The sequence below is a fragment of the Sus scrofa genome, chromosome 14, assembly GCF_000003025.6.
Source record: "Sus scrofa isolate TJ Tabasco breed Duroc chromosome 14, Sscrofa11.1, whole genome shotgun sequence".
Taxonomy (NCBI): domain Eukaryota; kingdom Metazoa; phylum Chordata; class Mammalia; order Artiodactyla; family Suidae; genus Sus; species Sus scrofa.
Window position 1 is genome coordinate 96299668 of NC_010456.5, and position 22383 is coordinate 96322050.

A 22383-nucleotide genomic window follows, 5' to 3' on the forward strand; every position below is an offset into this window, starting at 1 on the left:
CATATAAATTTTTGGATTGTTTGTTTTAGTTCTGTGAAAAATGTCTTGGGTAATTTGATAGGGATTGCATTGAATCTGTAGATTGCTTTGGGTAGTATGGCCATTTTTACAATATTAATTTTTCCAACCCAGGAGCATGGAGTATCTTTCCATTTCTTTACATCTTCTTTAATTTCCTTGATTAATGTTTTTGTTTTAAGCCCCTAATTTATAGAAACAATTGGAAACTAGTAGGATGCTCCTATTTTCTTTTCATTAAAGAGAAGCTTCTACCTGTGCTGCAATTAAATCCTTTAATGTATTATTCAAAACGCTATTTTTTTCTTTTCCTTCAACAGTGCTGTAGGCATTTCTAAATCCTTCAGATCATTAGTCATTACTCAGGTTCCTAATCAAATACAGATGGGGTGACTGCAATAGTTTGCCCTTTTAAATAGACTTAGCTTTTCAATCAGAAACATTTTATTTGCTTTCTACTATTTACTTGTCTGTAGTCTAGAAACTTGGGGGAAATGACCTCTAGTCACTAATGAATAGTTACTTTGTTTTTGTTACAAATCTTATTTTTGTCATGAAGAAAAATGAGTATGAATTTTAGCCATGTCTGGAAGTAAAGTATGGCTCTTCCATATAAAAGCCCAGGGAATTATGAGTGGTTTTAGATGTAGTATTTTCCTATTACTAAACTTTAAAAAAATCTGTTATCCTTAAGAGAGATACTCTTACACTTAACAATAACATGCGAATTGCTTGGTAGTATGATTTTTGAGGGCTTAAAAATATATTATTCCATTTCATTTAATGGGATAAAATAGAGGGATTCCTTTTATTTAAGTGAATACCAGTTGAGTGGGCTGGTGGCAGTAATTTAGTCTAATTCAACATTTCTTATATACCTGCTGTTTAGAATTCACAGTGCTTTTAAAAATTTAATTTGCCAGTAAAGCATATACAAACATATTATTAAAAAATAATATAAAAGGTATTTGAGCATGTGTGAATGTGTATACTTTAAAGAGGATCTAATTTCAATCTTTTGGCACCCCCAGAGTAACAAATGTGTAAGTCTGGTATTCTAAGAATTTTTTGAAATTTTTCTGCAATATATTTTTGCAATAGAACCATCGTTATGATATGATTCCAAAAAATCTGTTTAAGGCATTAGACCTTGAAAAATAATTAACATTAAGAAAACCAGTCTTTGCTCTCAAGATTTTACAATTTAGTCTAATGTGTTTTCTATCAGACGAGGTTCCTATATTCCCAAGTATGGGAGTAAATGTTTCTTTAATGTATATATCCTAGTAATAATTAGAGTTATGGTTAGAGTTCAGAGCATTCAGATTGAGGGAAAGTCAGGAACAGATGCCAACAGGCATTGACGAAAGTAGAGGTGAACAAGATTGAATCCTGGACTTAAGAGAACACAGAGGGAGTTCCCACCCTGGCTCAGAGGTAAGGAACCCAACTAGTATCAACCTTATCACTATTGACATTTTTGGGCTGGATAATTTGTCATAGGATCTTGTCCTGTACATTAAGGGATGTTTCTCAGCATCTCTAGCCTCTACCAACTAAGTTCCAGTGGCACGCCTAACACCACCCCACTCTCTGCAGTTATTACTACCAAAAATGTCTCTGGATAGGCAAAATTAATCGTAGTTGAGAACGACTGCTTTCACTCCTTGCTTCATTATTCAGGTCTTTTATGAAAACCTGATGTAATGCAGGCAATATAGAGAGAAGAAACAGATTCATCTTGAAAACAGTAAGGATCCCCTAAGAAGAGAAAACTAACAGCACAGAATTAATCATTAAAAGGAAAGGAAAGGGTGAAAATCCAAACCAAATTTGGTCTTGAAAAACATGTAGCTAAGTTAAAGTTAATGGTATTTTGAATATCAGTTGCTCCTCTGAACTTACTCCACCTTGTTAGGATGTATAAAATAGAACAGATGTTCTATTTGAGTCTATTCTGACTCCTATTTCCTCTTCTGAGCTTTACTACTTAGTAGTTATGTTTTCTCTTCCTGCAAACTAATGAATCCCAAGAAGGTATATCACATTCTCTTGCCTCTGGGGTCATGTCTGGAACTTCTTGAATCACTGAACCCAAAAGTACTGGCCAAAGAAAAGATTCTGTCATAAAAAAATTGGAGAAAAAGAATGTCAGTGAAGGAAGGGAATTGAGGCACTGGGCCCCAAATTGCATAGACGTTTACTATGTCTTTTAACCAAAACCCTTGCCAAATAAATCTTTCATCCAATACATAATTTCCTTCATCTTCTATGGTTCTCTTTGGAAGGTTCTCACTAACTCAACCAGAAGGGAGATTTCAGGAGGGGATCATGTCATCATGTACTTGTGTGATTCTTCCCACAATGTCCTCTATTCATTTTATCAATATCATGTTGCTTTCTCCCCACTCTCTTTCTTTTTTGTTATGTGCTTCCTAACTACCTTAAATAAAGGATATAATACGGAGGGGAAAAAAGATTCTGTAAATATTCAAGGAGTAAATAGGAGATTCCCTTAAAAGAATTTAAATAAGAGTTGCTTCCAAGATTTTGCTTTAGAAATAATAAAGACCCAAATTAGCTGAAAAATCATAATACAGTCCTCAGTCTTTACACATACTGAGTGAAATTGTGAGCCATGGAAATCTACCATGTAGCACACATTATATGCTAATGAATCAAAAAAATCTAAGTGAATGCTCATCCAGTGATTAAACTATGGGCATATACTTAATAATTTTTGGACTGGCCAACATTTATTTTATATTCTTTGATTAGATACATCACAATTTCTACCCCCTGCTTTATTCAGCTATAATTACCACATTAAATTGTATATATTTAAGTTGCCTAGTATGGTGTTTTAATATGTGTGTGTGTGTGTGTGTGTGTGTATCATGAAATGATTACCACAAGTTATCATTATCTATCAACTCACATAGTTACCATTTGTGGTGTGTGCTTGTGTGTGTGTGTGTGTGTGTGTGTGTGTGTGTGTGTGGTGAGGATATTTAAAATCTACTCTCTTGGCAGACTTAAGTATATAGTACAATATTATTAACTATCATCACTATGCTGTACATTAGATCCTCAGTTATAGTTTAAGATTCACTTTTTAAAATATATCAAATGTAGAGCTATCAGCTCCTTTGATTCCAGAGGTTATAAATTGTCTGCTACTAAGATGAAAACGGGTTTCATTTTGGATGAACTCTGCTGCTGGCTGACCAGAGTGCAATTTGGAGCCCTGGCACTGTAGGATAGAGAAACATAGTCTGCCATTAGTCTTACTTCCCTGTTGGAACCCTTCTCTGTTGACCTAGCACATTTTTCTTTTTGATTCTATCTTTTCCAGTTCAGGAATAGTGGAAGGAGACAAGTAAGAGAGAAACTAAATGAGTAGCAGCAGGCCAGGGATAAAACTTCGGGGCTAACTCTCTTGTCTCCTTGATCTTTCCCAGGCCAAAGGGGAAAGGAGCCTGTTTCTAAGTTCTCACTAGGACAAAGAAGATCATTCATTTATTCAGCTGACACAGATATGTTATACACCCATGCTGTACCTACTGTGCTAATAGTTTGGTGTTAATTAGTTACAGTTGAGGTTATGATAAAGCAACAAATCCTGGTGTGTCTGATAGTTTGTAGATCAACTGTCATATATTTGATCCTATTTGAAATGCATGAGAAAAGTTTACTAAGGTAACCAGAGTACTTACATAATTTAAATCTACTTTTTGTAAAGTGTTTTATCGCATATTCCTCATTTTATTGGGTTTGTAAGTTATTTTTATTCATCGGATTCTTTGTAAAGGGTCATTCATGGATATGTGTAGTAAAAAGTGCTACATTTCTCATTTAAGGTATGATGATTGAGGGAATGATATTTTAACATGTGATGATGAAATGTATTGTTTATGGTATTATTCAGTGTGGTTTAAATTAGAAAATCCAGAATTTATGAGTCATACATAAATTATCTCTCCAGCTACATCCTTTTTAATGAATTATAGACATCCTCTAATGCATGATGAAATTTGTTTTCCTTTTGTGGGAATAAGCACATCACCCAACCATTGTTTACTTTTAATTTTAACAAATACGTGTATGCAGAGTTCCCGTCATGGTTCAGCAGAAAGGAATCCGACTAGGAACCATGAGGTGGCAGATTCGATCCTGGCCTCACTCAGTGGGTTAAGGATCTGGCGTTGCCTTGAGCTGTGGTGTAGGTCGCAGATGTGGCTCAGATTCCCACGTTGCAGTGGCTGTGGCATAGGCCAGCGGCTACAGCTCTGATTTGACCCCTAGCCTGGGAACCTCCACATGCATGGGTGCAGCTCTGAAAAGACAAAAAAAGACAAAAAAAAAAAAAAAAAGTGTGTGTGTGTGTGTATATATATATATGTACATACATACATACACATTTTTAAGCTAAGAGAATATAATTGCTAGTTTCATACTTAAGAATAAAAATATGTTTTTAAAATTTATGGAAGACTTTACTATTTCATAAAATTTTTATATATTTACATCAATCTGGTGTAATTGGTAATGTGTATAAAGCATTAGTGAATATGAATAATTGAGTTGTTTTACTAAAATTAACAGAATATGATATTTTAGTGCCTATTAAATCAAGTAAAATGAATTAACAAGACATTATAATTAAAAGGAATAGCAACAACTTAGCATTATAATGCCAGAAACATCATTAACAATGTCTTCTCTGAGTATGGGGTATTAGCCATGCCAGTTAGGAATGATTTCTTATTGAAGTTATTTTCATTGTTCAAAAAAATATACAGTAAGTATTTACTCCAGGTATCTTTCTCTAATGAATAATCACCAATAAAATTATATTATTTCTTATCTTCCAGGCAATACAGCTAAAGTGTATATTGAGATTCAGGATGAAAATGATCATCCCCCAGTTTTTCAGAAAAAATTCTACATTGGAGGTGTATCTGAAGATGCAAGAATGTTTGCTTCTGTGCTCAGAGTTAAGGTATGAGAACATTTATTAAGATACAAAAGTAAAGTAAAAGCAAAGAATTCATATATTGTAGGCAAACTATAACCATGTAATTTATATTAACTGAGCATTTATTCATATTGTTTAAACAAAAGTCTGAAAATTACAGATATATGAGTTTAATTAGCCAATCTAAATACAGATTAATCATGAGGTAAATACTAAGCAAGTTTTTGTGCTTTGCTTTTACTATAAAAATAGGAATGAATTATTTATGATGTTTTCATATTGAATAAAATATTAAAATATATGTTTTCCTAGATTTTTATGCCTTTAATATTAAGGTCTAATTTACAATAACTTCAAAAATTATCAAAACAGAGTTTCTTGTATCAGATATAAAATTACCATTTTTTAATTGGAGAAATAATGTAATATGTTTTTAATTCTTTTTTTCTGCAATAATCTTTAAAATTCAAAATGTTAATTAAATCAATGTATTTTAGTAAAATTTCAAAAAATTTTTTAAAACTTTGATATTAAGAGATATTTTGCTAACCTAGTTAGAATTTAAAAACACAATATCCAAGACTAAAGTTGATAACTTTTAATTTTTCTTTAATTATCAATTATGTTCTAAGATTTCTTCAGTAGTTAGCAGTATATAAAGTTTGAATAAAGAAACTAAGAAATAAATTTGTAAATATTACATTGCATGGAGGAATTTTCATAGGCTATTTAGACTATTAGTTACTTTCCTTAAAATGTTTTAATAATCAATTTTAAATAGTTACAGAAATGCACTCATAAAACCCAAATATCCCGCAGAAAGCCCAGCTGATTCTTCTAGTTTTGTTCAAGTAGTTGACTTTCTTTCTCTATTATCAAAAAGCACCATGATTGAGTTCTTCTTACACATTATTTTACCACCTTAAACAGCCTAAGTAAGAAAAAGAAAAAAAACGACCAAGCAAATGAAGCATGTGTGCTGTACTTAGAAAATATCTCTTCCACTGCTCCAAATTCTGACTGCTGACTGGAATCATCTAAGTAAATTTGTTCTACGAATTTAAGCTACTCATATTATATCCAATTTGCATTATGATTTACAAGTAATAGTCCTTTGTAGTTGATTTTTATCTTATATTACATTTTAGTTCCATTAATGATTGATCCAGTTCATTCATTTAGTCAGGAAATAATTTTTGAGTGTTTATAATTTGCATGTTCTAGCAGTTAGACATAGAGCAATATTTTTCAAAATAAAAAAACAAAAAAAAAACCCTTAAACTCCCCACACTAGTAATACAAAGTAGTAGAAGAAACAAACTATAGATCAAGGGAAAAAATAGCTATTAATGCAGAGTTATGTGGTCAAGAGCAAAACTTGTGTATCCCTAGGAAAGGAGCTTTCTGGGCATTTTGATATAAAGACTTTAATTCTGGAGGGAACTTAGAGGTCAGTGTGACTGAAAAAGATAGGTTGAGGATGCAATTGGAAATGCAGCCCAGGACTAGGGTATGTGACTTATTCTAGATGTGATTAGAAAGGAAGTTTTTGAATGGTTTTGTCTGAAAGTATGACATAATCCAATAGAAAAGCATATTTGTGGATGTTGTGCAGAGTGGGGACTGGGAGTAGGTACACAATATTTTCAGGTAAGAGGAGAAACCCAGCCTGACACATCCCTAATCCAGGCAAAATTTGGCAGTGGCTTGAACCATGGTGGTAGAATGGAGGGATGCTGAGAAAGAAGTGTAAAGAAAGCCGAAAGGATTTGCTAATGGGTTATATGTGGGGCATTAGAGGAAATCAAGAATGACTCTCAGGGTTTTGTTCTAAACAGGTCCCCATAGCTCCCTCAAGTATGATGCTGCTGAAATCAAGAGTTCATTTTTTAGAAATTTTATGTTTGTGAGGCTTTTTCAATATGCTAGCATAGTTCTTGGCAATGCAATTGAAGATGCTGATTTAGATTCAGGGAAAAAAAATGGACCCAAGAAGAAACTGTGATATCAAGGAAATGGGTGTAGATAAAAAAGTCCAATGACTAAGCCTTGAAAACTCAACACTTAGAGGTCAGGAAGAAGATTCATCAAATGATGCTGAGAAATTGCTGCCAAGAGGTAGCAGGAATATTAGGAAATGTAGAGTCACTGAGCCTTGTAAGATCCAGACTGATAAAAGGGAGTGATCATGCTGTCAAAGGCTGCAGTAAATAGAATAATGCCTGTGGATTTTTACATGAGCACTTATGCTAGCAGAAGTATATTGTCACAGAGAAAAAAATAAGCTAAATACTAAAATACTCCATTAATATAGGAGATTATTCAATAAAACTTGATGACAGCAGTAAGAGAATTTAATGGGTGATATTATCTGATAATGCCATTTACTTCAGAAGAATTGGGCAAAAGTGGCAAAGGGGATGAAATAATGTTCTAGAAACAGTGATGCAGAGATGGAAGGATATCTGATACCTATCTCCCTCTAGGCGTTGTGCCAGGTCATATATGGAGCCATTTTTTGAGGCAGCCTTAGAAAGCAGTATCATATGGAGAGCACAGGTACAGGGCAGGAGGAACCGAAAAGTAATGGTAGTATTCAGAGGAAAGGTTGAATATTTACTGGATATTGCTGATGATGATGCACTACGAGTTGCAAGGAATCCTGGTGAAAAGTTGGTAGTGAAAGTAAAGATAAAGTGGGTATGTGAAGATCTTCCTGGGAAAAAATATCCAGGTGGTGAGAGACACATTGGAGAAAACTCATGTGCTTCTTTGGATGATGGACACAAGGATGGGACTGATTTTTTCTCCAGGACTACCAAGAATTCTGTTGAACTTTCCTTTCCTCAATCTATTAGTGGGTTATTCAGGCTAAGAGAAGGGTTCTTTTCAGGAAAACAATTTTATACAAGGTAATATTCTACTTAAGGGAAAAGAAAGATACAGAGAAAATGTGAGAAAAAAAATGTAGCAATGTATTGATGTGAGTATATGCTGTAATGATCAATTCAGTTTGGAAAGCAGAATTGTTATGTGGGTTCTTGGGAAGGAGACATTCCCACTGGTGAAAGGACATAAAAGGTTTCCTGGAGGAGGAAGAATTCGAATGGCACTGAAGATTAATTAGACTTTCTTAAAGTGAAACTTAAAGAGAAGGAAAGTATAAGTAGAGGAAACACAAAGCCAAAACCTAGAAGAAACAGCACAGAGTGTACAACCGTGATAGGCAACAGGGACCTTAGGAGGGGACAGGAGTAATAAATCTTCAGGGTTGAATGTTTCCAAATGCTGCCTTTAGCCTTGAGGATGGGAAGCTTCTCCTTTCCAAATTTAATCGGAGTGAAAGTGAGTTAAGCAGTTCTCAATTCATACTTAGAGCAGCAAAAAAATGTTATTGGAAATAGCCCTGGATCAGGGCCAGTCAAGCCCTGATCTTGGCAGAAAGGTGATTTTAAAAATAGAGAAGCAGCCTTCGTTTGTGAAAGAGGATTTATACCACTTACCACTTACTATGAAATATTGGGGTAATGTTAGATTTTATACATCATACATGCAATTTAATTTTTTAGTGTATCATGAAATGCATAAAGATAAATGTTAATTTTTTTAAAAATTGTGTTGTATGTAGGAAGGGGAAGAGGGAACGTACTATAGGGTTGACCATGAAAGATGAAACTAAGATATCAATGAATAAAACTATGCTTACTATTTTAAAATTAGGATAGTAGATGAAGGGCATTACTAAAAATCTGTTAGAAGAAATGCAACACACAGAGAGAATTATTGAAATTAATTACCCAGTATAAATGATTGTAAAACAAAGTCATATATTTATATGCTCTGAAATAGCATACTCTTATGCTGAAGACCTATTTAAAGTTCTTTTTTTAAAGGAAAAATATATTGTATACCTAGTGAAAATACAGAGACAAAACATCCTCTGCCATTATAGAGTTAAGGTTCCAATAAACTAGACAAAAAAAAAAATACTACAAGCAATTAAAGTGTACCTTTATACACACATGTAGAGATTTGGATTCTGGCTCAATAATTTGAATGTTTATATCATGTTAAAGCAATTCTTGTATTGTGTCAAAGGGACATAGAACAAAAGAATTGATTTGAGACTATCTGCTACATTTATTGTGGCTTAATGCTGATACCTCTGCCACAAATGATTCTACCAAATTGATTTACAATAACCACACTGATCAGTCATTTTAATTGCACGAAGAGAGAGAAGGAAATCAAATTGTAATTTTTCTGTTCATTCTTTAATATAAGAATTAATGTCAACTAAAAGTATTACACTTAACATACACCTTCAAAGAATTGAAATCAGGGATTCAAACGTGTATTTGTACATCAGTGTTTATAGCAGCATTACTCACAATAGCTTAAAGTTGGAAACAATCCATATGATCACTAACAGATGAATAAAATGTGGTGTTGAAATATTACTTGGTCTTAAAAAAGGAAGGAAATTGTAGCAATTCTACCCCACAAATAAGCCTTGAAAATATTATGCAAAGCAAAATAAGCCCAATACAGAAGAACAAATATTGTATGACTCCATGTGTATGAGATTCCTAGCATCCCTTTTGTATATCCTGAGGCTGTGGTAATAGGTCACAGATGGGGCTCAGATCCTTGTGTTTCTGTGGCTGTGACATAGGCCAGAAGCTACAGCTCTTACTCAGTCCCTAGCCTGGGAACCTCCATATGCTGCAGGTGTGTCCCTAAAAAGAAAAAAAAAATCATGAAGAGTGGTCATATTACTCAAAATTTTCTGTGTGAAGTAAGAAAGATTAGCCTAGACCTAACGTAAAAAAAGTATTAACTAATTTTTTTTCCTCTTGAGCCATTGAGAAATACCAGTCTTTGAATATCACTCAATAATAATAGCTGCCATTTATCTGTCTTTATTATTTTTCTGAGAACTGTGAAAACCCCTTCGCTTATTTTAACCTACAGAATTTTTTAAATAAATAAACAAGCAACCAAATAAAACAAATAAATATACCTACCTGTAATGTAGGTACAATTAGTCTTTATTTTATTGTTGGAAAGACTGAAGATTAGTAATGTTGAATAACTTTACAAGTATTACTTAGCTAATAATCAATGAAGTCAGAATTCAAAGTTAGGTTTACCTTGGTTCATGGGCTTTTCTTGTAATCTCTGCATCACATTGCTTCCCATGAGACGTGAGGAGTAGAATCTTGGCAGACATAGAATATTGGCAAAAAAAATAACAGAACATATTATGTTTCTATGAAAAATAGGAGATAATTAACAAGGCAACTAATTGCTTTTCAAATTGAGATGGCCTCTGTGAATTACTATCCCCTCTATTAAAATAACAAGTCAGATCTGGTTTTAGAAACACTTTTCAATTTTTTCACTAATTTCTCTAATTTATTGCATGTCTTTTTAACTACAACCGATAGACTAATTTAATGCAAATATAGGTACAGGTTAAATATGATCAAGATTAATTTAAAAATCTCTGAAGTGTGAAGATGTTTTCTAGAAGTTAATACAGTAAGAATTAATCCATCTCTTGACAAGTTGCAGCTATGAAAACCTCAGTGTCAGAAAAATTGAATTGAAATGTTGACTTATCCACTGAAAGTCAAAAAGACTATGAATATTGCATCTTTGAGTTATTAAAGAAGCCAGATTCAAGAAACTGATAGACTAAAAGAAAGTAATATTTGAAAAAGCATCAAGAAAGGGAGCGTTATCACTCTCAGATCTCTAATTCTTTCTTACGTTGTCTAAATAATATGAAATGGTGGCAAGAGGTGTAGCAGAATGATACTGTTGAGGAAAAAAAACCCTCAGCCATAGCGAGAGGATGAAAATTTTTGGTGGCACAAAGCAGAGAAATACGCAAGGTTAACAATGCAGAAAGCAACATATTTCACTTCTAGACAGAGATAGGGGCTTCTAAGGGCTCCTGGTCCCTGGTTTTCTGCCTGCTCTTGTAAGTCTGGTGGAAAACAATTCCAGCACATCCATGAGAGTTTAGTGTGTGTTTCCCCAGTGTAGCATCTTTTACTAGTCCAGACTCATGCCCAGATCACATAAGAAGCGATACTAATAGCAAACCCTGACCTTGTGTTTACACTGTGCTAGGTATTCCTTGTGTTTACACTGTGCTAGGTATTGTCAGGAATTAATGCATTCCCTTCGGAAAGCCCATGAGGTAGCTACAATTATTATTCTAATTTACAGGTAAGAACATTGAGTCACAGAAAAAATGTGTAACTGCCCAATGTATACAGCCAGTCAGTAATGAAGTCAGAATTCATGCCAGGGCCTCTGGTCTGGAGACAGTGCTCTGCTACCTCCCATGTGGAAGAATGCTGGGCTGAAGTCAAACCACTTTGGATTCAGTCCCAGATCTACTCTTTACTCTCCATGGAACATGACACTTCATCACTCTGGGCCATAGCTGTTTTCTCTTGTGCAAAGATTGCTGTAGAACTAGGTGTCCTTTAACATCTTTAACCGTTTCTGATTGTTTCTATGTTATGTACCATAGGAGAATAATGGCATGGGTACTAAATTTCAAGTGCTCTAAGAGAATTGTTACATTTAAGAACTACATTTAAAGGTCAAGTACTCTAGATTACTTACTTCTGAAATCCAAAGTAACATTTATAGTTAGTTTTTATTTATATCATTTGAAAATAGTGGATTATTTTATGACAGTTTTCTCCCTAGTTGTAAACAAACATCACTCTCAGTTAAGCTCCCACAAAATAGTAATTCTGAGTCCCCTTAGCCAATTATAGGAAATCCAGCTTTATACAGACACTACTTGATGTTTCAAGAGAGTGGTGTTTCTTAGGACATCATATTAACCATTGGTTTCCTTCATGATTGGCATGCCATCTAACCTCATATGGTTTGAACAAAGTGAATGCACATAGGTCCTATGACTGAATACTATATGCATAATTTATTAAACACATTATATTGTTATCATGTATCTACATGTCTGTTTTTTCTACTAGAATTCAAATTTCAGCTAAGTAGTTAGCATGCTTCCTTACAAACTTAATAACATTGTAGATACAGTGTACTTAACATATTAAATCTGTATTTGAAATTTTTTTTTTTACATGTAGCTATGCCATTTAACATATTTAATCAAAACTTTCCATGGAACACTTGAATGAATGGTCAATTTTCAGATAAGTAAAATACACTTTAAATTAAACTCTCTTAGATCTGATAACGCTGAGAGTAATAGAATTTATTAATTTCTCTGGGACTTTCCCTTCTTGTCAAATTATATTTTGTGATATATATTTATGAAAATTATACATCTATCATATTTTCCATTGATTTTTACCCCTCTGGAGAAACCAAATGTCAAGAAAATTGTTTTTTTCGTAACAATTGGTGTATTTTTGTTATATGATCACAGATTATGCTTTAGTTAATAATATTTTCCTTTTGGTTTATTGCTGGAGCCTCATAGTCAAATATTGAAATCACCATTAGCAATTTTAGAAGATACATGCAATACTCATGTGGTACTCTCACTTTCTATCTGGTTTCCTTGAGATAAACCACTTTTAGTCTTTGTCGTCTTTACCTTGAACTGTTTTTACATTATTGTGTCTTATGTGTTTTTAGAAAAGACCTCATGTCTATTTTGGAATTGTGCTGGGTATATGGAAATAATTGCTAACCACTCTGTTTCCAAAAGTCTATACATTCTAAGCTGTATTTTCCCCCACACAAGTTGAGAGATATGAAGTACCATCACCAGTTTCTGATGCATAGCATTTATCCTTTTAGCCTAAACAAGTACAAAATTATAGTTTGATTGATATTAGTATAAATGGGCAAGACTACATCTATCTTTGTGGCCACAAATGGAGTTTCCAGATAAAATAATTCTGCATATATATATGTTATTCTTTCTTTTCCCTTTCTCTGCAAAAGTCAGTCTTTTTATTGTCCAGAAGAGATCAGAAATCATCTTATTTACATAGTAGTAGCTCATTTTACATTTGTTGTTTTGAATATAACTTAAAAATTACTTTCTTTTTTTATTGTTTATAATAGTAACGGGACTATTTTGTCCAGGCTATAAATGATTGAGGAATAGGAAAAAATGGGGTCCTTAAAAGTAGAGAAAAACAGCTCTCTTAGCTGGAAATTTCCTTAAAAGAAGAGAGTTTAAGGACTTTTTATGGGTTACAAGTCATCAGACATGTACATGAAGAGAAAGCAGTTTATTGGATGAATGGCCAGATCATTTTGCCTTTACCAAACTCATTGGTGCCTCATATCTGAAAATTTGAAAATCTGATCACATTCTAGTGAGATTTCTTTAATGACTGCATGTCTTTCAGATGATTAAATGTCTAAATATCAAATGTATAGATACGGAATGTTATCTTTTGAGTCAAATTAGCATTTTCTTGTAGGAGATTTTTATACATTGTTGAAGAGTGATGATTATGTATACATTTCTATATTATATTTAAATGACCATATCTTCTACCACCTGGCAGGGATATTGACACTTAGTTTTAAAATATCAACATTCTGAAAGTGAGGACTGAATTGCAAACACAATTCCAAAAACATGCCCCTAATATAGGAGCACCCAGATACCTATAGCAAATATTAACAGACATGAAAGGAGAAATTGATAGGAATACAATCATAGTAGGAGACTTTAACGCCCCATTCACATCAATGGACAGATGCTCTAGACAGAAAATCAGTAAGGCAACAGAGATCCTAAAGGACACAATAGAAAATTTAGATTTAATCAACATTTTCAGGACATTACATCCAAAAAAATCAGAATACACATTCTTCTCAAGTGCACATGGAACATTCTCAAGGATTGATCACATACTTGGACACAAAGCTAACCTCAACAAATTTAAGAGTATAGAAATTATTTCAAGTATCATCTCTGACTACAATGGCATGAAACTAGAAATCACCCACAGGAAAAGAAATGAGAAAAAAACTGGCTACATGGAGACTAAAAAACATGCTACTAAAAAACCAATGGGTCAATGGGGAAATCAAGAAGGAAATTAAAAAATACCTCGAGACAAATGATAATGAAGACATAACCTCTCAAAATCTATGGGATGCTGCGAAAGCAGTGCTCAGAGGGAAATTCATAGCAATACAGGCCTTCTTCACAAAAGAAGAAAAATCTCAAATTGACAACTTAACCCATCATCTAAATGAATTAGAAAAAGAACAATAAACAAAATCTGAAGTCAGCAGAAGAAAGGAAATCATAAAGATCAAAGAGGAAATCAATAAAATAGACATTCAAAAAACAATGGAAGAAATAAATCAAACAAAGAGCTGGTTCTTTGAAAAAGTAGACAAAATAGACAAACCTCTGGCCAGACTTATGAAGAATAGGAGACAAAAAACCCAAATAAACAAAGTAAGAAATTAAAAAGGAAAAATCACAATGGATACTGTGCAAATACAAAAAAAAATAAGAGAATACTATGTACAGTTGTATGCCAACAAATTTGACAACCTAGAAGAAATGGACAACTTTCTAGAGACTTACAGCCTGCCAAAACTGAATCAAGAAGAAATAGATCAACTGAACAAACCAATCATTAGAAATGATATTGAATATGTCATAAAAACACTTGCTACAAGTAAAAGTCCAGGATCAGAAGGCATCATAGATGAATTCTACCAAACATACAAAGAGGAACTTATTCCCATCCTCCTTAAACTTTTCGAAAAGGTTGAAGAAGGAACACTCCCAAAGAAATTCTGTGATGCCACCATCACCCTAATACCAAAACCAGACAAAGATACCACCAAAAAAGAAAACTGTAGGCCAATATCTTTGATGAATATAGACACAAAATTCCTCAACAAAAGTTTAGCCATCTGAATCCAACAACATATAAAAAGATCATACACTACGACCAAGTGCAATCTATCCCAGGTTCACAAGGATGGTTCAACATACACAAATCAATCAACATACACAACATTAACAAAAGAAAAGTCAAAAACTACATAATCATGTCAATAGATGCAGAAAAATCATCTGACAAAGTCCAACATCCATTTGTGATAAAAACTCTCACCAAAATGTGTATAGAGAGAACATACCTTAACCTAATAAAAGCCATTTATGACAAACCCACAGCAAATATAATACTCAAGGGAGTAAAGCTGAAAGCCTTCCCACTAAAATCTGGAACAAGAAAAGGATGCCCATTCTCACCACTGTTAGTCAACATAGTATTGGAAGTCCTAGCCACAGCAATCAGACAAACAAAAGAAATAAAAGGCATTCAAATCAGAAGAGAAGAGGTAAAACTGTCACTGTATGCAGATGACACGATATTATATATAGAAAACTCTAAGGACTTAACTCAAAAACTACTCCAACTGATCAACAAATTCAGAAAAGTAGCAGGATATAAGATTAATATTCAGAAATCAGTTGCATTTCTGTATACTACCAATAAAATATTAGAAAAGGAATACAAAAATACAATACCTTTTAAAATTGCACCCCAAAAAGTCAAATACCTGGGAATACACCTGACCAAGGAGATGAAAGACTTATATGCTGAGAACTATAAAACATTAATCAAGGAAATTAAAGAAGACCGTGAAGAAATGGAAAGATATTCCATGTTCCTGGGTTGGAAAAATTAATATCATAAAAATGGCCATATTACCCAAAGCAATCCACAGATTTAATGCAATCCCTATCAAATTACCCAAGACATTTTTCACAGAACTAAAACAAACAATCCAAAAATTTATATGGAACCACAAAACACCCAGAAAAAGCAATTCTGAGGAAGAAAAACCAAGCAGGAGGCATAACTCTCCCAGACTTCAGGCAATATTACAAAGCCACAGTAATCAAGATAGTGTGGTAGGGGAGTTCCCATCGTGGCTCAGTGGTTAACGAATCCGACTAGGAACCATGAAGTTGCAGGTTCAATCCTTGGCCGTGCTCAGTGGGTTAAGGATCTGGCATTGCCGTGAGCTGTGGTGTAGGTCACAGAGGTGGCTCGGATCCCACATTGCTGTGGCTCTGGTGTAGGCCAGCAGCTACAACTCCACTTAGACCCCTAGCCTGGGAACCTCCATGTGCCTCAGGAGCGGCCCAAGAAATGGCAAAAAAGACAAAACAAAACAAAACAAAAACAAAACAAAACAAAAAGATAGTGTGGTAATGGTACCAAAACAGACATACAGACCAATGGAACAGAATCTGGAAATAAACCCAGACACCTATGGTCAATTAATCTTTGACAAAGGAGGCAAGAACATAAAATGGGAAAAAGACACTCTTTTTAGTAATTGGTGCTGGGAAAACTGGACAGCTACATGTAAATCAATGAAATTGGAACACACCCTCATACTATGCACAAAAATGAACTCAAAATGGCTTAAGGATTTAGCTATAAGACAAGACACCATCAAATTCCTGGAAGAGAATAGAGGCAGAACATTCTCTGACATCAACCTTATGAATATTTTCTCAGGTCAGTTTCCCAAAGCAACAGAAATAAAAGCAAAAATAAACCAATGGGACCTAATCAAATTGACAAGTTTGCACAGCAAAGGAAACCAAAAAGAAAACAAAAAGACAACTTACAGAATGGGAAAAAATAGTTTCAAACGATGCAACTGACAAGGGCTTAATCTCTAAAGTATACAAGCAACTTATTCAACTCAACAGCAAAAAAGCCAACAACCCAATGGAAAAATGGGCAAAAGGCCTAAAGAGACATTCCTCCAAAGAAGATATCATCATACAGATGGCCAACAAGCACATGAAAAAATGCTCAACATCACTGATTATTAGCGAAATGCAAATCAAAGTACCATGAAGTACCACCTCACACCAGTCAAAATAGCCATCATTCTAATAAGTCCACAAATAACAAATGCTGAAGAGAGTGTGTAGCATTGTTGGTGTGAATGTAAATTGGTAAAACCACTATGGAAAACAGTATGGAGGTACCTTAGGAAACTGTATGTAGAACTACCATGTGACCCAGCAATCCCACTCTTGGTCATACATCCAGACAAAACTTTCCTTAAAAAAGACACATGCATCCGCATGTTCATTGCAGCTCTATTCACAATAGCCAAGACATGGAAACAACCCAGATGTCCATCAATGGATGATTGGATTAGGAAGATATAGCATATATACACAATGGAATACTACTCAGCCATGAAAGAGAACAAAATAATGCCATTTGCAGCAACATGAATGGAACTAGAGACTCTCATACCGAGTGAAGTAAGTCAGAAAGAGAAAGACAAATACCATATGATAGCACTTATATCTGGAATCTAATATATGGCACAAATGAACCTTTCCACAGAAAAGAAAATCATGGATGTGGAGAAGAGATTTGTGGTTGCCAAGGGGAAAGGGGAAGGAGTGGGGCGGATTGGGAATCTGGGGTTAATGGATGCAAACTATTGCCTTTGGAATGGATAAGCATTGAGATCCTGCTATATAACACTGAGAACTGTATCTAGTCACTTATGATGGAACATGATAATGTGAGAAAAAAGAATGTATACCTGTATGTGTGACTGGGTCACCTTGTGGAGAATTGACGGAACACTGCAAACCAGCCATAATGGAAAAAATAAAAATCATTATTAAAGAAAATAAAGACATCAACCCAAAAAAAACAACAACAGCAGCAACAATTCCAATGATAATTCAGGCACACAAGAATGGCCTCTGTCTGAAATTGTTCTGAAATTTCTTAAACCTCCATTTAATCTTGTGTTGTACTGACCTGACCAAGGAGACCTCTAATACCAGTCTAAGACAAAAGCGATACAGATGAACTTTTTAAAGGGTTTTTATTTATACTTCTCTAAATGCACTTTAATTTTGAAATCTCACATTAATAATGCCAATAAGAAAAGTAAAATGCTGGATTTCCTCAAAACGAATTACAGTTTAGTTCCAAATAAGTCGTAAAGAATGGATGACTCTCCCTAGTAGCTCTAATTAATTTGCATTAATGAAAACCAGCAGGCCTGGAGCAAGACTGTGTACATAAAGGGAATATAGTTTACATTGGTTAATTCATAAGTCACTGTATATCTGAGAATTACAAAGACACTTTTAAAAAATGTTTTCAAAAACAGGCACAGAAATGTCTAGATTCACAAAAATACATTCTAATGAATTGGAATAATAAAACTCTAGAGATTCTCATAAAGTAGATCCTGAAACTTTATGTGTTTGCTACACTAGCTTTTGTAAACTTATATCTCTTTTTTATAGTGCCTCATTTTATTTGTTCACAGGTTTTTTTTTTTTCTGCATTAGTCATGGCCTCTTACAATCCCAGTAATCCATAAAAAGACAAAGTCAAGGAGGTTCGTAGTAATTTGAAAGACTTTATTACCACCTGAAGTCAATAGACCCTAAAATATGCTACAAGCCAATATCAAAGATTATTAATCCAGAGTACATAAAGAACTCCAACAAACTTATGAGTGAGAACAAAGCAAAAGGAGCTCAAAATGAAAAGTTAGGAATAAGACTGTAATAGACACTGCAGAAAGATATAAAATTTGCCAAAAATATATAAAGAGGCATTCAACTTTATTAACAACTAGGGAATTACAAAATAAACCATAAGAAATCATCACATGTTCATCAGGATAAATAAAATAAAAAAGACGAAACTAGATTTCAAAACAATTGAAGTTCTCAGTGCTGATAGGGTATAAATTAGTACATTTTGGACAATAGTTTGATATTGTCTATTAGGTGTGAACATATGCTCATTCCCTGATTCATAATTTCTACTCCCCAATCTTTACCAAACAGAAATGCATACATATGCTCAAAAAAAATATCTACCAAAAAATCCACCATTTGTAGATATGTTAACTGTTCATAGTATCAAAAAGCTGAAAACAACCTCAATATCCAGTAACAGTATATACATTAATATATGTGAGCAAATGAATTCAGACAAAACAATAAAAACTTCTTTAAATCCATTTATACAAAGTTCAAAATGAGGAAAAACCAATCTAATCAGAAAAGTTGTTATTCTTAGGAGGAGACTGATATTGCTCTATTTCTTGATCTAGATGCTGATTACATATAGAGATACAGTTTGAAAAATAAAAATAAAAATTTTAAATGTTTAAAAAGCTCTAAATTCATAAAAACAAAAGGAAGAAAGTTGTTCGACTTTCTGATAATTCAAGCCATTTTTCTTGGAAGATACAAAATAATTCCAACCAAAAGGGAGTTTATTTTTTTTCTTTTTATTTCTCTGTGTAGTTAGTATTAATTATCTACTCTTAATTCTTAGTGAAACAACACCACCTAGTTTTCTTATGATTTCTTGCAACACAGCATGTTTTGGGAAGATAGATTTTTGGTGGCAGTGACCCAGAAATGCCAGTAATCAAGTACGGTAGCTTGAATCTGGAAGAATGGGTTGTAGAGAGAATACAAATTGATATCAACAAGCTCATGGGATTAGCTGCTTCTTGGTTTCAGAATCCACGGTTGAAAGCAGAGAGATGAGATTTGCACCTGAAAATTTTGTAATCATGCCCACAGGTCAGAAACAGATTAAGTCTTTCAAGACATGGGAGCCCAGACAAAGGTCTTCCTGCTGTGTTATAATATAGGGCACTGACCAGGAATCCAAACTGAAGTCTGAGAAGAACCAGATGGCAGAAGGATGGAGGCACTTAGCGGAGAACAGGGATCACAGGAAAAGCATAGCATGCCTTCCAGATCTAGAAAGCCCTGGGGGTGAGCTCAGAATATACTCACTGCAGAGTTAAGTACCTCTAAATAGGGCAAGGCCAGGTGATACTGAGACAACCACTTTTGATGGAGGAGCGTTTTGTGGGTTTGCGTTTCTGGATTAGAGCTAAAATGAGACAGTGGGATGAGATTGAGACTAAAGATGCAAAAAAAGGCCCATTTGTAGAGGAAATGAGTAGGATAGGAATGCCTCTGCTCCTTGTGTCATGGCAGGAAAGACTAAGGGAACTAGGGAGCTTATCCTTTCAGTTGATATTGATTAAAATTTAATCAAGTGTTATGAATACACTAAACCCCAAGATTATTAAATATCAAGTTAATGGATACAAAATAGAAAGGCCATAAAAATAAAGTTTTGATATTTAAATCTGTATCTTTTCCAAAAATATTGCAAAGAAAGCAAACTTGGATTTTTATCCTTTAACTACTAGTAGGCTGTATAACCTTGAACAAATTTCTTAATTTCTGTAGGCACTGAGTCTGCAAATGATGGAAATACTATCTAACAAATGTCTTAGTCATATGTTTAAAAATGCACAGAAAACACTGAATTCAGTGGCTGGCTCCCTGAAATCTCTCAATAAATATTCACCGTTATTATTATTTTATATGAGTAGTTCTTTTCACCTATAAGATAATCATAATCTTAGGCTTAAAATGTACTTAATTTAGCATGCATAGTGCATATGTTATGAAAAACACATTTCTATTGAATGCTCAGGTATTTTTCATTGCCTTCGAAACCAAACCGTGGGCTTATATTTCCAGAAATAACTTTTAGCATTGCCATAGAATACTAATTTTTCTTCTTATAGTAATAGTAGAAGAACTATATCTAGTTACTTATGATGGAGCATGATTATGTGAGAAAAAAAAATGTATGCATGTATGTGTGACTGGGTCACCTAGCTGTACTGTAGAAAATTGATAGAACACCATAAACCAGCTATAATGGAAAAAATAAAAATCATTATTAAAAAAGAATAATTATAAAAAGCTGAAATTTAATATAAGAACAGTTACCATGTAATGACTACATAAATTGTTTCTTTGAAATACACTTTATTGTGCTATTTTCATTAAAATATTATCCCAATGAGAAGCAATCATATAACTTTTTCAATTTGCATAATTTAAATGAGGTAGTTTTCTTTTAAGCAATGATCACATTGATATTTATGAAACATATTAATGTTTTACATAAGTAGTATTATCTTAACACTGCTTATGAATATTTTTGTATATATTTTATTTGTCAATAATTATCAATGGCTTGTTAGTTCCCTTTCTGGAAGCCATAGAAAATTCAAGAAAAAAAATATATTTACAGGTGTGAGGTGTGAGAAACAAAGCCTAACAGCACAGCTAAGAGAATTTCAGCTTTCAGGTAGTATAGTATTGATTTATTCAGAGAAGAGTTTTAAAAAGAATATTTTTTAAAGGGGGCATATTTGAGATTGTTTTTTATTATTACCATACTATATGATAAAAAGTCACAAAATTTGGTGAGGTTATCTCCTAATAGTTATTATATGTCTGAGAAGTGGAAAAATCTTGAAGTTCTCTTAAAATAGAAACATAAGAAAACTGTAAAATTTCTTAAATAAGCTTTTTCAGAAAGAAGCCATATAAAAAAACAATCCCATACTAGAAAAGACCAGCAATTTAAGAATGTTAAAGACATCCATTAAGTTCCCTTCTTGTAGATAGATATGGTCAAAAGTACCATTTTCCAACGCAAAAGTATTAATAGAAACTTCTCAACAGCAGAAAATTTATCTTTCAAGATTATAAAATGAACTACCTGTTAAAAAAGTTGAAAAATGAAGAAGCCCTTTCTCTGGCTTTAATGAATCAAGGCATGATACATAATCTTTTCTGGCACCTCCTGAGCATATTAATGTTATGTTATGTTAATAACTGGGATAAATTAGGGATAACTAATGAGAAAAGGAAAAGAGCACAATGACAATGTGTAATATCACCTACTTTTATAAGAATCTGATTAGTATTAAGTGTAATTAAAATATTGAATTCTCTTTCAACATGTCATTTAATGGAGCAGCATGACCAGGGCAAGGATGTAAACAACTTTATTTCCTGCCAGCGGTTGTGTCTGCTTGGTCCTGTAAGAGAGATGTAGAGATGAAGCGACTTGTGTTAATGAAATTCCTACTGGATTCTGATAATATCTATACAAAATGAAAAATATTAAAATGCAATTTCTAGTGAAACCTAGCAGGAGCCATCTCTCTCTGAAGCAAGGAGCCTGGGAATAATCTTTGGCCCAAGACATACTTCTCTAGGTACAATCTAGGTAAGTTTATTGGCAAATCCTTGCATGGGCCTTAGTGTCAAAGATTACAACTCCACTCACCAACTCCGTGACTTGGGACCACTTACCAAGTCCTCCATGGTTCAAGAATGGCATCTAGAGAATGGCTTTTGCTCTTTCCGCCTATCAGAGATAAGAAAATTAAATGATACTCTGTTCTTAAAGTGCTTAGAGCAATGCAGGACACTGGCTACACCTTTAGATTATCTCTATGTTTTC

The 22383-nt window shown here is 33.7% G+C and overlaps 1 protein-coding gene across 1 annotated transcript in view; it reads left to right on the forward strand.

Annotated features, from left to right (window-relative positions):
- Positions 1-22383, forward strand: part of PCDH15 (protocadherin related 15) — an 857865-nt gene that overhangs the window by 769500 nt on the left and 65982 nt on the right. The window contains 1 exon segment of the mRNA XM_021073535.1: positions 4893-5020. Within this exon segment, the coding sequence (XP_020929194.1) occupies positions 4893-5020 (128 nt within the window).